This window comes from Rhineura floridana, chromosome 2 (genome assembly GCF_030035675.1).
Source record: "Rhineura floridana isolate rRhiFlo1 chromosome 2, rRhiFlo1.hap2, whole genome shotgun sequence".
NCBI lineage: Eukaryota > Metazoa > Chordata > Lepidosauria > Squamata > Rhineuridae > Rhineura > Rhineura floridana.
In genome coordinates this window covers 155,514,557-155,530,463 of record NC_084481.1, presented here as the reverse complement: position 1 = coordinate 155,530,463, position 15,907 = coordinate 155,514,557, and the positions used below count along the sequence as shown (strand labels likewise).

At 40.3% G+C, this 15,907-nt stretch overlaps 1 protein-coding gene across 2 annotated transcripts in view; it reads left to right on the top strand.

Annotated features, from left to right (window-relative positions):
* The window catches only part of PHF21A (PHD finger protein 21A), a 218,683-nt gene that overhangs the window by 174,768 nt on the left and 28,008 nt on the right, over positions 1-15,907 (top strand). Inside the window, exons 6-8 of one of the 2 annotated variants that reach the window (XM_061610864.1) lie at positions 2,704-2,871; positions 12,269-12,523; positions 13,740-13,829. In XM_061610864.1, the coding sequence (XP_061466848.1) occupies positions 2,704-2,871; positions 12,269-12,523; positions 13,740-13,829 (513 nt within the window). Of the gene's footprint in view, positions 1-2,703; positions 2,872-9,423; positions 9,583-12,268; positions 12,524-13,739; positions 13,830-15,907 lie in introns of those variants that run through there. The other variant, XM_061610865.1, reaches the window with a different exon arrangement.

Sequence of the window (15,907 nt, the reverse complement as noted above, 5' to 3'; positions counted from 1 at the left end):
GTGGTTGACCACTGGTTGGCCATCTGGTTGACCACTGTAAGAGCAGGATGTTGGACTAGATGAGTCTTTGGACTGATCCAACAGGACTCTTATGTTCTTATTTGTCACTAGATATAGAGCTGGTCCACATGATGTGGTAAGTCAAGCTATGACTCAGTAAGACTGCATGAATGTATGGATTCGTGGAGAAGTGTTTACAGCTGCTTGCTCCTCCCATGCCCTTTTTACTGCTGAACCACACTAAGCTAAGCCAGGGTTTACCTTAGTGTTTCTAAAGCCGGTTTAATGGCTAAACTCTCATCTCACTAATTGCAAGCTGTAGCCCAGGTAAGTTTGACTTACCATATTGAGTGAACCAGGTCATGGAAGGTATGTAAGGCTATACATACACACATCTGTCTCTTAAGTGTTTGGTTTTATAAATCTAAATAATAAAAACATGGGTAGTATCTTTCAATTGAACAAAGGAACTGTCTTTTAATACGTGGGGACAACAGGAAATATTTCTGCCAGGCTGCTTTTCACTCATTATAAAAGGTCAGACTTGTGAGCATGTAGAGAAACAACTTTTCTTCCTCATATTGTCTGCTCTGTGTGTCAGTAAGTAAGCCTTTGGTTCTGTAAAACTGATGAAAGTTTTCAGGTGTTTTATTCCTGTTTTTCTCCACAGATTTCCTGGGCTTTGTTTCAGAGCCTGGGGGAGGAAGAGTTGTGAATGTGATATGACTCACTTGACTCCTACTCAACCCAGTTTAGTTCTGATTGGCTCTGGCTTTTAGTTGCAGCCTGGCTCATGAGTTACTCAAGCTTAGCTTCCCTTTCTTTCTTCTTTCCCTGCTGTTTTTGTTTTGTGGTAAAGGACATGGAACAAATGAATTCTAGCTCTTGGCTACTGGTTTCCCTGAACTAAGAAACTGGTAGAAAATAACTCTTATCACTGAACTTCATAAATACAGCTATAGAAAAGAAAAACACCCTGCCTAATTTTGTCGGGTACCATAATGTAGTCTCCTGTGCTGTTAATAGGTGGAGTCATTGTGTGGAAGGTGTAACTGGTTTCTGTTCTATTACTTCCTCTGCATTTCTCTGCTTTCTGGAAATGTTCCTTCTGTTCCTGTCTCTGCTTGCTGACGTAGCATTTTAAATAGCTTGATAAGAGATTTAATATTTCAGAAAGCAACCTTAAATGACTGATCAATGGTTGAAAGTATATATAAAGTCAAATATGAAACAGATCTCTTTGCTTGCTGTGTCAGCCCTCTGTATTTACTTTTTATGTGTAGGTCTTCAGGTAAACTAGACAGAAAATGGGCGGTTCCATAACATACAAGCCAGGATTTTAAGTAGCTACTTGGCTGGTTAGAATCATCTTCAGGTAACCAGGCAAGGAAACTTTTGTAAAATGAGAGACAGAGATGCTAATATAATTTCAGGCCACTGCTATGCCACAAATGACCAACGTAGGCATGTGTGGACAGGTGGGATGGTAAAGTAAGCTAGGGACTGAATGGCCTTATTTGCATGTCTGAAATAAGCAGTCATTTCGGAGAACAAAGTACCTAGGTAGGTCAGGAGCCATAGAATTCTAGAACAGATAACAGAAGTCTAGAATATGCAGCACTGTAAAATGATGTGGTGGGCAGGACCTGATAGAAGAATGGGCTGAGAAGACTATGTCTGAGCAGTTTTCACAGCTGGCCAATGAGCACTGAACGAATAGAGGGAGGAGACATCCAAAGAACCTGAAACAGATTCTGCTGTAGCAGCAAAGTACAGAGTTAAAATATGTAGGTGCTGTAATAGTTCAGGGCTATTGCTGCATGAGACACAAAACTGAGCTGCTTTTAGGACAACTAAAAATGTGGGGAAATATTTTTCAGTTGGTCCACCATTCTCTTGCACATAATCTTTCAGGGACTACACTGGTGGTTGGGGATGAAGCTATCTTTTTTCTTTCTGCCTGTGCACTTTCTCCAATTTTTCTCTCCTTACCGCCTGTATGCAATTAGATTGAGGGGTGAATGCAGGATTGAAAACCTGGGAGCAGGTTTGAACTGTGAATGACCTGGCTACATACCACAGATTCTATGATGAACTGTGAAAGACCAATAGCACATGGGGAATTTCAGTTTCAATGCACCTAACTTCCGATTTGAATGCTGTATTATTCTTGCTTAAAGTTTTTTAAGTTGCTTTTGTTTGTTGATTCATCATGTCTTCTATAAGCAGAGGCAAAGTAGTTTTAATGAGCCACCTTGTATTTGGCATTTATTCCTTGATATGAAACACAGTGGATCACATAACTTACTCTTAGGATTCCCCTTGAAGATTCGGAGTGCATGCTAAGCAGCTCACTGTGTAACACCTCTGATTTAAAGCACTCACTAGTTTGAGAGAGCTTGATGATCCCACAGAAATGTCTAGCTTTGATGGCACAGATAATTGCTGCATAACATCTTGTTTGAAGGACATGGTCATTCTGCCATGTTGCCTGTCAGTTACACTCCTATTATAACAGTTACTATATCACACATAAAGGACAGTGCTGACACAGCTGGCTTGGCCCACCTAGTTTAATGCTTTCAAAGCCAGACAGTAAAAAGATTTGTAAAAAAATTACACACTTGTGTATTGCAAGTTAAATAATGTAACTCCTTGCATTTTTCCCCCCTGTGTGTGTGTGTGTGTATGTTCCTGTGATAGAAAAGAGTGGTTGAACAGCTGCGGAAGAATTTGATGGTAAAGCAGGAGCAGCCAGACAGTAAGTTTCAAATCCAACCATTGGCACAGTCAGAAAACAAAATACAAATGCCACAGCCGCTACAGCAGCAGCAGACAACTGCCTCCTCTCCAAACCTGCTTGGATCACAGGTAAAGTGCTTAAAGGTGTTTCATTAATATTCAAAATGTATTCCTTTCTTAGAATGAAATTTATTCCTGTATAAAGAACAGAACAAACTCAGGTGTTAAACTATCATAATCCAGCGCACACTTATTAGAGAGTAAATCATATTGAATTCAGTAACACCCAATTCTGAATGAACATGTGTAGGATTGGGATGCAAAGCTATCAGTAACCTTTAAATGAAACAAGAGCCCTTCATGATCTTGTACTCACTTTGATCTCTCTCTCTTCCCCAAACAGTGAAGTAAATTGCTCGGTTTTGAAGTAGCAGTATTACTTGAATCTTGCATGGTTTCATTTTTTTAAAGTATTAGGACCCTCATATTCTACTGATGAGCTTTAAATTTACAAAGCAGCATTGCATATTCAGGTTACCTTAACAGTTAAAGGCACAATTAATCTGTGTTAACTGATCCTGAGTAGGTACTCCTTCTTTCAGAGGAGCAGAAGAGCTGCTTTGCTGAATCAGAATACAGTCTACCTAGTCCAACATTCTTGGCAAGAATAGGTGTTCTTCATTGGAAAGTAATGTGGAATTATCTTTTAAATTTCTCTTTTTGTGGAAAAGATTACCGTCTATTGTTAACTAGGAACTGCAAGAGTCTAGAGATCTTAGTTCAGTATTTGTTTTAGCAATTGGCCTTAAAAACAAACAGGAAACAATGCCAGAAATAATAATATAAAACCAATCAGGCTCTAAATAAAGAAATGCATACAAAGGAGCCCACAAAATGTCTTCTACTGTCTTCTCTCCACGAATAAAATAATGCAGATTAATGTAGTCCATCTATATTGGCAGAGGGCATTTGCTGGAATCTCAGTAAGCTTAAATAATCAGCTAGTTGCTTGAATTGGCAAAAATAAATTATTTGTTTGAAGGCAGACATTTGGCAATCTAGCTTCTGGTATAGGGTTTACTTTGAGGCAGAAGAGAGTAGAGTCTCATCTCAACAGGGAACACATATTCCTGTTTCTGTTCTCAACATGACAGAGGCAGGGGTGGTGGACAGATTAAGATGATCTGCCCCTGGAGATGAATGGAATCCACTGGATTCCTGAACGCCCTGGGGGAGTTTCCAGTAGATAGAGCAGGTGACCCTGTTGAAGCCTTTGTTATGCTGTGGAACAAGACTCATCAGGCTCTTAACATAGTTGTTCCTGAGCACCCTCTCTGGCATTGTGGGGGCCGTTTCTCACCTTGGTACACCAGTGAACTAAGGGCAATGAAACAGGCTGGATGACAGCTAGAGTACAAGTGGCAAAAAAGTGCTGTGAGGCTGAGGGGGCATTAATAAAACACATAACCACACCTACTGAACCAGTGCCTGGCTGCAACAATGGACTGGATGAGGGCTAATAATTGTTTTTATATTGTATTTTATTGTGTTATGTACGTCGCCTAGAGTGGCCATTCATTCGGCCAGATAGGCGACTCATAAATAAAATTTTATTATTATTATTAATAAACTGAGGCTCAGTCCAGACAAGACTGAGATGCTGCTAGTAGGTGGTTCTTCTGACTGGATGGTAGATGTCCAACCTGTCCTGGATGGGGTTGCACTCCCCCTGAAGGAGCAGGTTCGTAGCTTGGGGGTTCTCCTAGAACCATCTCTGACACTTGAGGCTCAGGTAGCCTCGGTCGGTTGGTGGCCCAGCTAAGACCCTATCTGGACAGGGATAACCTGGCTTCAGTTGTCTATGCTCTGGTAACCTCCAAGCTAGATTACTGCAATGCACTCTACGTGGGGCTGCCTTTGAAGATGGTTCAGAAACTGCAGCTTGTGCAAAATGCAGTGGCCAGATTTGTAACAGGGACCAGACGGTCTGAACATATAAAACCGATTCTGGCCCGCTTGCATTGTCTGCCTGTATGTTTCCGAGCTCGATTCAAGCTGCTGGTTTTAACCTATAAAGCCTTACATGGCTTAGGACCACAATATCTGATGGAATGCCTCTCCCGATATGAACCCCCCCCCCCATACACTACGCTCAACATCTAAGACCCTCCTCCGGGTGCCTACTCAGAGGGAAGCTGGGAGTCTGGCAACAAGGGAGAGGGCCTTCTCAGTGGTGGCTCCCAAATTATGGAATGATCTCCCTGACGAGGTGTGCCTGGCACCAACACTGTTATCTTCTTCTTCTCCCAGGCATTTTAGCATGTGTTTTTAAATTGTTTTAAAAAATTTAAAATTGTGTTTTTAAATTGTTTTTTGTGTTTAAAATTTGTATTATTGTTTTTAATTGCTGTAAACCGCCCAGAGAGCTTCGGCTATGGAGCGGTATATAAATGTAATTAATTAATTAATTGATTGATTGATTGATTGATTAATACATACATACATACAGTGTGGTGGTGAGGGCAGTGAAGAAGGCCCAGTTCTCTGCCTCCATCGCTTCCTCGAGTAGCCGTGCAGTGGAGCTTTTTCATATTGTCATAGTGTCTGTTAACATCATCTACAGGAAATGGAAGTTTAGACCCTTCGGAAGCCCACTGTGAATTGTTTGCAAGGCACTTCGAGGATAAAGTTGCTTGCAATCTTAATGCCCTGTCTACATGTACTGTAGTCCCTAGTGAGGTGTCCAGTGCAACATCTGCTGCAACGTCTTGAGTTCAGTTTCAGTTGGTGCGGCCTGATGACATGAACAAGATACTTTTGACGATGCAGCCAGCAACATGTTCTCTTGACCCTTGTCCTTCTTGGCTTATTAAATCTTTCCAAGGAGGCATGACCGAGTGGATCCAGGGTGTGGTCAATGTATTTTTGTGAGAGAAAGTGGTCCTATCTGCCCTGAAAGAGGTGGTGATCTGACTGCTCCTGAAGAAGCCCACCCTGGACTCACTGGTTTGTGACAACTACCGCCTGGATGCAAATACTCCCTTTTTAGGGAGAGTTATTGAGAGGGGTATGGCACAGCAATTGCAAATACTCTTGGATGAATGAGATTATCTTGACCCATTCTGATCTGGATTCAGGCCTGGTTATGGGACTGAATCGGAAGGACAGGGGAGTTCGACCCTGTTATTCTTGATCTCTCAGTGGCTTTTGATACCACTGGCCATGGTAACCTTCTGAGCCAACTTGGTGAGGTGGGTATTGGAGGCACTGTTTTTCAGTGGTTCCGATCTTATCTCCATAGTCGTTTTCAGAGAATAGCTTTGGGTGATGGTCTTTTGGATCTCTGACAGTTGTACTGTGGGGTGCCTCAGGGTACCATCTTGTCCCCCATGCTGCTTAACATCTATATGAAGCCCGTGGGAGTGGTCATCAGGAGATTTCAGGCAAGTGTCAGCAGTACGCTGATGATACCCAGCTGTATATCTCTGTAACATCTGAATTGGAAGAGGCCATGCAAGCCTTTGACCGCTGCCTAGGCTTGGTGGTGGGCTGGATGAGGGCCAATAAGGAGTCTGAATTGTAGCAAGACAGGGGTGCTGTGGGTTGGTGGTTCCTGAGTTCGGATAATTGGTCAGTTGCCTGCTTTAGATGTGGTTGTACTCCCTGTGAAAGAGCAGGATGTAGTCTGGGGGTGTTCCTGGAACCATCTTTATTGCTGGAGGCCCAGGTGACCCCAATGGCTAAGAGTGCTTTTTACCAGCTTCAACTGGTAAGACAGTTGTGACTGTTTCTGGACCAAGATAGCCTGACCACTGTTGTCAAGGCTGGATTACTGTAATGTGCTGTACATGGGGCTGCCCTTGAGGTTGGTCCGGAAGCTGCAGCTAGTGCAAGATGCGGTGGCGCAGCTGCTCACTGGGGCAGGGTATTGCCAGCATGTTACCTCGCTGCTAAATTGCACTGGCTGCCCATTTTCTACTGGGCCAAGTTCAAGGTTCTAGTTCTGGTGTACAAAGCCTTACAGAGCTTGGAACCAAGATACCTGAAAGATCATCTTACCCCTTATATACCCAGTTGATCACTGCCCTCTGCAGGTGAGGGCCTTTTGCAGATACCATCTTATCAGGAGGTCCTTTCCACACAACATAGGAAACGGACCTTTAGTGTTGTGACACTGGAGTTCCCTCCCCTTAAATATTAGACAGGTGCCATCTCTGTTGTTTTTTCGGCAAGACCTTACTCTTTCAACAAGCCTTTTAAGTAGTGACTTTATCCCAGTCTGCGTCTGTGCTGGATTTGCATTTAAAGATGTTTTTAAAGTTGTTTTTAAAAGATGTTTCTGAGATGCTTTGTTTTAATATGTTTTTAAAGATGCTTTGTTTTAAAGTCTTTTGGTTTTAAGATTTTTAAAGTGCTTTTAGTGTTTTTGCTTGCCACCCTGGGCTCCTTCTGGGAGGGAGGGCGGGATATAAATTTAATAAATAAGTAAATATACCCCTAGGGACTGGAGATGCTGGTGAAAAATATTTGGGGAGGTTCTTAGAAGCACTCTGTTCTCTAAATAGTGTTGGTTTGATACTCTCCTCTGTTTTTCTGAGAGAAACTTGATTGCTTCCTCCCTACAGCTTTGGTCAGGGAGTGCCCATAGTTTGGAGAAAAGTAAGAGGGTAAACTTGCTTCTAGAGCAAGCCTTTTAAACAGCCATGGGGCAGCCAAGAAACTGAAACTTTGACCTGCGCACAGTTGTTATATTCTCCTGTTGGCTTTTTGAGACACTGGGAGCAAAATTAACACAATAAGTGGCTGATGCTGAAAATGGCAGCCCCTTGTTAAATCCCGTTTCTGTCAGTAACATACAGCTTTCTCTATGTCAGGATATCATTACACTGTGTGTTTCCCTATCAGCAGCAAAAGACAAAAAGCAGGGGCAAGGAAATGCAGGTATGATAACATGTACAAGATGTTTTAAAGAAGGAGGATGAACTTGACATGAGGCTTCTGTTTTTGGCACTTAGTACATTTAGTTCTGTCCTCAGAAACTTCACTTGGGAAGGCCACAGCTCAGTAGCAGAGCACATGTTTCACATACCTAAGATCCCAGATTCAAGCCCTAGCATTTCCACGTTAGGATTGGGAGACACTCCTGTGTGAAATCTTTGACATCTCCCGGTTAAGACCAGGAGAGACCCCTGTCTGAAATCATGGAGAACTACCAGCTAGTGTAAATACCAAGTTAAATGAACCAGTGGTTTGACTTGATGTAAGGCAGCTTCATATGGTGCAATGTATATTGGCCCTTTTGGACAGCAGCATATTCATGTACCATTGCTATTTATATTTATCATTTTACTCTTCAACTGCTCTTCAACTGCAAAAAGCCCCAAAATGGCATACAAAGGTCAGTGATAAGATGGTTTTTGCCCTTGGGCTTACTATACGACATAAAAGAAAATGGGATTGGGTGGGAAGGCAAGGAGGAAAACAAAGCCAGGCACTAGTTCTTCATTATAAAGTTCTCATAATAATCGGCTGAAATGGAAACAGTTCAAGGACAGGAGGAAGAAAAGGTTGCTGTCTCTCTGTGCCTGGCCTTTCTTCCCTTCTCTCCCTGTGCTTCATTCACCCTGATGGAATGACCATTGCTAGATGACAGCTGAGGGAGAGAAAAAGCCTAATGGAGCATGCACTTTTACCAAAAAGGGGGAAAGATGAGGATTTGTCTGCTATGAATATCATACTATCAGTTCATATTTTCCACACAAGGTGTTGCACAACAATTTGTAGAATATTCTTTAACTACAAGATGGCACTCAGTATGGGAATCTTTACCTGGAAGTAGATATTTTACCAACTAGGGCCACTTTGGATATTACTTTTTGGAATATAAATTGGGCAGACTCTGATCTGACTGACTTTTACACTTGGTGTTCTTTTAAAGTAATTGACACAAATTACAATAATATTTAAAGTATGAGAGAACATAGTGTGTATTATTAAATATCTTTTTCAAGTACATTGTTAATCATTTTTATATTATTGGTGTCTTTTTTTGTCAAGAGTTTTGGCTGTAAAGGAATCTCATGCTCTTCTCTGTATTCTGCGCTGTGCACTTTGAGATTAACTTCCAGGTCATTTTCTGCATTTGTACTAAATTATGTTCAAAGCTAAAGAGCCCTCTAGTGACGTTGCCTTGAAATTGCAGCCACTCTTTCCTTGTCAACATCCAGTTAGGGTGGTTCTTAGAAAGAACTGAATCTGCAGCCCATTCCTTTAATATGTGGAGTTATGTTAGGATCCAAAAAGCAATATCATAACCTAAGCTACACACATGCTGTAAAGAAAGTCTGGTTTTATTAAGAAACATGGTTCTGTGCCAAAGAACTGTGGGGGAAACATCTTGCCTGAATGAGAGCCTCTATCAGGCCATGAGATTGTCAGTTCTTGCAGCTGAATCCAGTTAATGAAGCAGTTAGTGAGAACACCTGTTTGTCAGCTTGAGACTGGTACCTCAAGGCCACAGGCCTGGGAAGGTTTCAGAAACGGCACGAATGTTAGGCACGAAAGCTCTAGAAGATTTTATAATCAGAAAGCCCTCTGATTGGCTAATTAAAGCCTAGCTGTTGCCAGTCTTTGTCTCATAAAAGTAGAGTTGAGAGTTTGGCCTGTTGCTCAAGATTTTGGCTTGATGCTAATGCTCAAGGTTCAATGCTTGATGCCATTCCCCAGTGTTTCCTGATGCTACCTGATGTTGGGGTTCCATCTTACTAATGCTATGCAGGCCATACACTTCTGGGGGAGGTGTGGAACCATGACGTTTCTCTGCCTGTCTTCCTATGATTTGTGAGTATAGAATTAGGTTAGACAGATTTGTTAGGGAATTACTTTGCTGCTATATTTTTGCACTTATAATTTTATTTTTATAAAGACTACCTCTTATTTACCAGTGTATGTTCATTGCAGAGGAATTTTGGCTCTGAATCCAGCACTGTGGCCATTTAGCCACAAGCTACCATTTAATTGGGTGTTTCTGCCTTAGGCTTCAAGACAAGGAGTGCATTTTGACTCTTGTCTTTCAGAATCCTTGGCAGGTCTATTTCTGGCACTTTGGGTTTTCCCTTGGCCCAGAGTAGGTGACTAGGTTAAAGGGGTGGTGGCAGTCTGCCTATCTTACAGGGTTGGTGTTGGGCTTAACTCAGTCCTGGTAAGGGAGGCACATGTTGGGCCTGGGCGGTATCGATTGTCCTGGAGTTGGGAGCAAGGCTATGGAGTCGGTATGTCAAACCATCGACTCAGACTCCAACTCCTCTATTTTTCTACTGTCCAACTCCGACTCCTTCATAAATGGCAAATGTATATTAATTTTTCTACTGTCTGACTCCGACTCTGACTCCTTCATAAATGGCAAATGTATATTAGTGTATTAATATTAATAAATTAATATTAATATTAAAATATTAATTTTATTTTGGAGTCGGAGTCAGTACATTTCTACCGACTCCGACTCCACCCAAAATTGCTTCCGACTCCACGACTCCGATTCCACAGCCCTGGTTGGGAGTTGACCCTGGGAGTTCTTCATACATGCATCTCTGAATTGCCTACTCAGATTTCTGCAATGCTTTCCAAATTACTCTTCTTTAAAAATGGCTAAAGATGTGTTTTATCATTTGAAAGAATTATAACAAAAACATTTCCCACATTGTGCAACAATTATAATACACTGTTCAAGAAGGGATTTTAACAGAAGAGATTTTTTTAGTTGTGTGATGTGTGTGGTAGGTAATAAGAACTAGTGAGAACCACTATCTTGATAGTGAGTCTCAGTTAATTGTAACTTTTCTGGAATTTCTTATAGTGGAACATTGCTAATAATTTGTATTATTTCACAGATGTAAGGTAAAAAATCCTTGTACCAATGAACATTGCTATTAACCAATAAGAGATTTTTCCTAATAAAACATCAAATCTCAAATCAAAGCACCACAGAGGGATAGTGTACTCTTTTATTAGCTCTTGAGTTGATGATTCCTTTACATTTAGAATCTCTTTCTAGGACTCACACATAAGGCAAGGCCATGGTTTAGCATTACAAGGATGACCACAGCGAGTCCCATCTTCCCTCTCCTCTTCTAGTGTGGTCACAAGGAGGAGATTGGAAGCTTCCACTATCATTTTAGATTGACCACAGTTTAGTGTTACTAAGATTAACTGTAGTTTTGCGGTTCATAACTATGGTTAGTGAAAACAAGCCAATTTCACAAACTATGGTTTGAAGCTGGCTAGTTTCCACTGTCTGTAGTTAAGAATAATTGCAATTTGTCCAAGTTCAGATGACATCGCAAGCTGTGGTTAATCTTAAATGGAAGTGAAACTAGTGAACATGGATTTTTTCCTCATTTTTTATTCAGAGTTCATACATTCACCTTCAAGATTAGGGTCCTGGTGAGACTTTTGTCGTAGTTTTGCAATGCTTGAGCTACAGTATTCTGTACCTGGAAAATTTAGATTCTCCTTCTATATAACACATTTGTTGCTGTTATGATAGATATGAGGAATGGGGTTGCATGAGTATGCCAGGCACATGCGGGAGTATCTCGCATAAGCTAATGCTTTTACTGATCATGCTTTTACGCTGATCATGTTGAAAGCCCTTCGCTGTAGCCCTGATACATTGATTTAAAAAGATATATATTCCATCTGCATCAAAAATCAAAGGTGGCTCAACAATGTAAAATTATATAAAATACCAATTCAGTTAAATCTTACACAATTTTATACAACCTAGAAACACAGTGTAGCAGCAGCAAAACAAAAACCAATCTAATATAAAAAGCCTGAAAAACTCTGCTAAAGTAAAAAAATACTTTGCTCCTCTGTGTCCTGGATGCATGTATGCTGCATGCACGTGTACACACTCTCTCTCTCTCCTCCCCGAGTACATTGTGTCTTTGATGCACTGTTACAGTTGTTGGTAGCAGAGGTTCCCAGACTCCTTTCTGCTGCTGAACAGTTAGTTCAGCCTTCTGTAAAGGGCAATACTAGGCAAATTATCCTAAATTCCCATACAATCTCATCTCCATCTTGTCTGGAGCCCGTTTTTGCTTATTAACTTTCATCCACTTGACCATAGGCTCAAAATACTTGTTCAAAACAAAGCCATTTAACACTACTTGTTGTATAGGTTCACTGATGTTTGAGGGACATGAAATGAGCAAGTGACCGGGTGACATTATATATGCCAAAGCATGTGTTATCAAGACATGATTAATTTCATATACAGTACACCAAATGTATGAAACAAGCCATGACTTGGTGCTTCTTGTGTGACTGCAAACCTATATGTGGAAGATTTATTAAAAACATTAATAAATGGTTTATTTTTGATCTGCAGATATCTGTGTTTTAAAATCTTCCCAATTGTGTTTCTCTTGCATTTCTGATTATGCTTCCTCACTAGTGAATTCAAGAATAAACTGTGTCTAGTTTCGGATGAATAGTTCCAAAGTGTATTTTCTGTTTCTCTTAGAAGACAGTAACTACAGCTTCTATGATCACCACTAAGACACTACCTCTTGTCCTGAAAGCAGCAACAGCAACCATGCCTGCCTCTGTTGTGGGTCAAAGACCTACAATTGCCATGGTGACTGCCATTAACAGCACCCAGAAAACTGTCCTTAGTACTGATGCACAGAATACGCCAGTCAACCTCCAGACAACAAATAAAATCACTGGTCCAGGAACAGAGGCAGTTCAGATAGTGGCAAAAAACACAGTCACATTGGTAAGCAGTCTCTGTTGCTTAGTGCAAAGAATTTGAACCATTTTTTAAGACTGACTTGTCATAACTGATATGTTCACTTTTAGACATGTATGGGTATTGTGAAATTGCTCACTGTGAGAAAGTATTATTACTCAAATGGTTCTAATTTTAATATCATTTACTATTTTAACAAATGATTAAAATCATTGCTATCCTGATCACTAATTTATGCTTGATGTGCAGCAAGATAATGTAAATCCCCCCCAAGCATTTTACAATGTCCTCCTTGCCAAGAAGACATCATTCTATAGTTTTACATGGGCTTATCTGAGTGCTGTGGCTTCGCATTTAGATTATAGTTTCAAATTTGTGTTCCTTTCATTGCTTATATGAATTATTTTTTAATAAAGCTCACCAACACTGCTATATTTTATTGCTGCTGGACCCTTAAATGCAGCATCCTGCATCATGGGATTTTGTCAACATCTTATCAACCTCTAGAGTAGACTTTCTCAGGGTCACTGTTATGACTTAAGTAATAATTCTGATAATCAGTCTCAGAAAGTACTAAGCAGCTGAAACCTGTTAAAATGTAAAAAGTAACTTAGGTGAAGTATATAGCCTTGTGAGGGAGGCCAGGCATTAGAACAGACCTGTCTGAAGCAGAACTTTAAATAAGAATTGATCCAAAGCTGCAGCTGTAACTAAATCCATTTATATCCTTACATATTTCATTCCCAAAGTAAATTACTTTCTATGAAAATGGTGTTCTACAAGTTTCAGAGAGAACCCCAAATCCTAATGTGTTAAATAACCAAGTATGTAATGCTGATCCTTCTCTAGCAGTTTTAAATAATAATGTTTATGCTTCTTACAAAACATTTCAAATCATTCTCTTCTCCACCCCCCCCCCGGTTCTTAAGCCTTACCACAATTAAGTATCATGTGAAGCTCCATTTGAATGGGCAGCGAAACCTAATTATACTTTTGGATTATTTGTAAAATTTTGACTCGTAAAGCAAATATCTCTGAAATTTTGCATTCTTATAACCGATTTATTTTTTTTAAATAGTAGAGCCCTTGAATTAGCTTCATTCTGCCCGTGAAAGGCCATTTTACTCCACAATGGCTCTAAGATCAAGAGGCTGTTTACTGTGGGGGAAAGGCAGGCAGTTGCTCATCATCACTTGCTTAAATTTGTCTTCCTCCCCCTCCCCTCCCCACTGCTGTTGTTTAGCAGGTTCAAGCTTCACCTCCGCAGCCCATCAAAGTGCCACAGTTCATCCCTCCTCCCAGACTCACTCCTCGTCCAAATTTCCTTCCACAGGTGAGTCTGTCCAAAACAGACAAAGGGGAAAGGGGGGAGTTTGTCCTAAAAGCTGTAAAATGAACCAGCTGCATATGTAAAAGGAAATGTAGATTATGTACAATTCTAAGAGGTGTAGTTTTCATTTGAAAAAGTACAACACCAGATATTCCATACAATGACATTGAACTTGTCAAACATTATCAGTAGCTTGGCACCGTCATTAACTAAAATGGAAACAATAGTCAAGAAATTAGAAGAAGGCTAGGACTGGGGAGGGCAGCTATGAGAGAACTAGGAAAGGTCCTCAAATGCAAAGATGTCTCACTGAACACTAAAGTCAGGATCATTCAGACCATGGTATTCTCTATCTCTATGTATGGATGTGAAAGTTGGCCATTGAAAAAAGCGGGTAAGAGAAAAATCATTTGAAATGTGGTGTTGGAGGAGAGCTTTGCGCATACCATGGACTGCAAAAAAGACAAATAATTGGGTGTTTGAACAAATTAAACCATAACTATCACTAGAATCTAAAATGATGAAACTGAGGTTATCATACTTTGGACACATAATGAGAAGACATGATTCACTAGAAAAGACGGTATTGCTGGGAAAAGCAGAAAGGAGTAGAAAAAGAGGCAGGCCAAACAAGAGATGGATTGATTCCATAAAGGAAGCCACAAACCTTAACTTGCAAGATCTGAACAGGGTGGTTTATAACAGACGCTATTGGAGGTTGCTGATTCATAGGCTCGCCATAAGTCAAAATCGACTTGAAGGCATGTAACAACAATTGAATACTACCTAATATGCTTTTCAAACTAAATCTCCAACTTTGCTAGCATATTCTTGTTTCCCTCTCAGTTCTCTGCCTTATGTTGGTTCTCTAATGACTGAATAAAATAAGAGTTTATGAAGAAATACCTTGCTTGTTGTAAAAGTTTTGGGTATTTTACATGAATATTTTTCATCTTTTCTTTGATTGAGGAGGCCCTATTTAATGTGAGCCTTAGCCATTTTGCTGAGCAATGCATAACGAAGTAATCTAATTCATGTATTTTCTAGCTTCCTGCTCCTTTGTTCCAAAGAGAAGCAGATTCAGTCTGAAAATGTTGCCTGAGCAGGAACTTTTTGGAAAAAAAGTCTAATCTTTTACCTGAAGATGAAGGCTTTATGTAATAGATCATGTGCAGTATTTTAAATGACCAGAATCAATTTACTTGCTGTTTCTCTCAGAAGTTGCTGTCTACATCTCATTGAAGCCACACCTCTCCCCCACCAATGATTTTTATTGGAGTTGTTTTCTAGATTCCTAATCATCATGGCAACCATCATTATCCAGTTATGAGAGAGAAGAAATGTGGAAGTATTAACTGCTGCAATATAGATACGTCCACCTGTATTTTGCCCAAAGAAAGTTAGAAGGGTTTAAAAAATGGTGATCCCTGTCTGGAGGTGAGGGCTGTGTAATTCAAAACCTTGCTTCTCTTTCCAACACAGTTAGCCTAATAATAAATAACATCCAGACCATTTGGGATCCATATGGGCACCCTTGACATTTATTGGTAATGCAAATATAATTGTATTTGATAACAAGCTTAGTCTCCAGAGATATTTTCCCTCAATTCTCAATATTCCTTGAATTTATACTATTGCAAGTTCAATGTACTCTTATGAGCTACGCTTCCAAAATCATATACTCCCTTTAAAATATGAATAGCATTGAACATTGAATGTGCAAACAAACAAAATGTTAACATAAAAAGAAGGCAGTATTATAGAAATGTGCAACAATATATTGTAATATTTATGCATAAGCAGTTAATGCATAGTGCAGCCTTCCCCAACCTAGACTCCTCCAGTTGTTTTGAACTAAAATTCCCATCAGCCGCAATCACTATAGCCAATTCTGAGGGATAATCAGAATTGTAGTTCAAAACTTTGGGAGGGGACCAGGGTGGGAAAGGCTAGTATAGTGCAACAGTCATGGCTGGAATTAAACAAGCTTTGGAGCAGTTCCTTCCAGTGCTGATGTGTAGCACTGTATAATACAAAAACTATACTATATGAGTCATGTTTGTTCATACAGTAAGTAATGT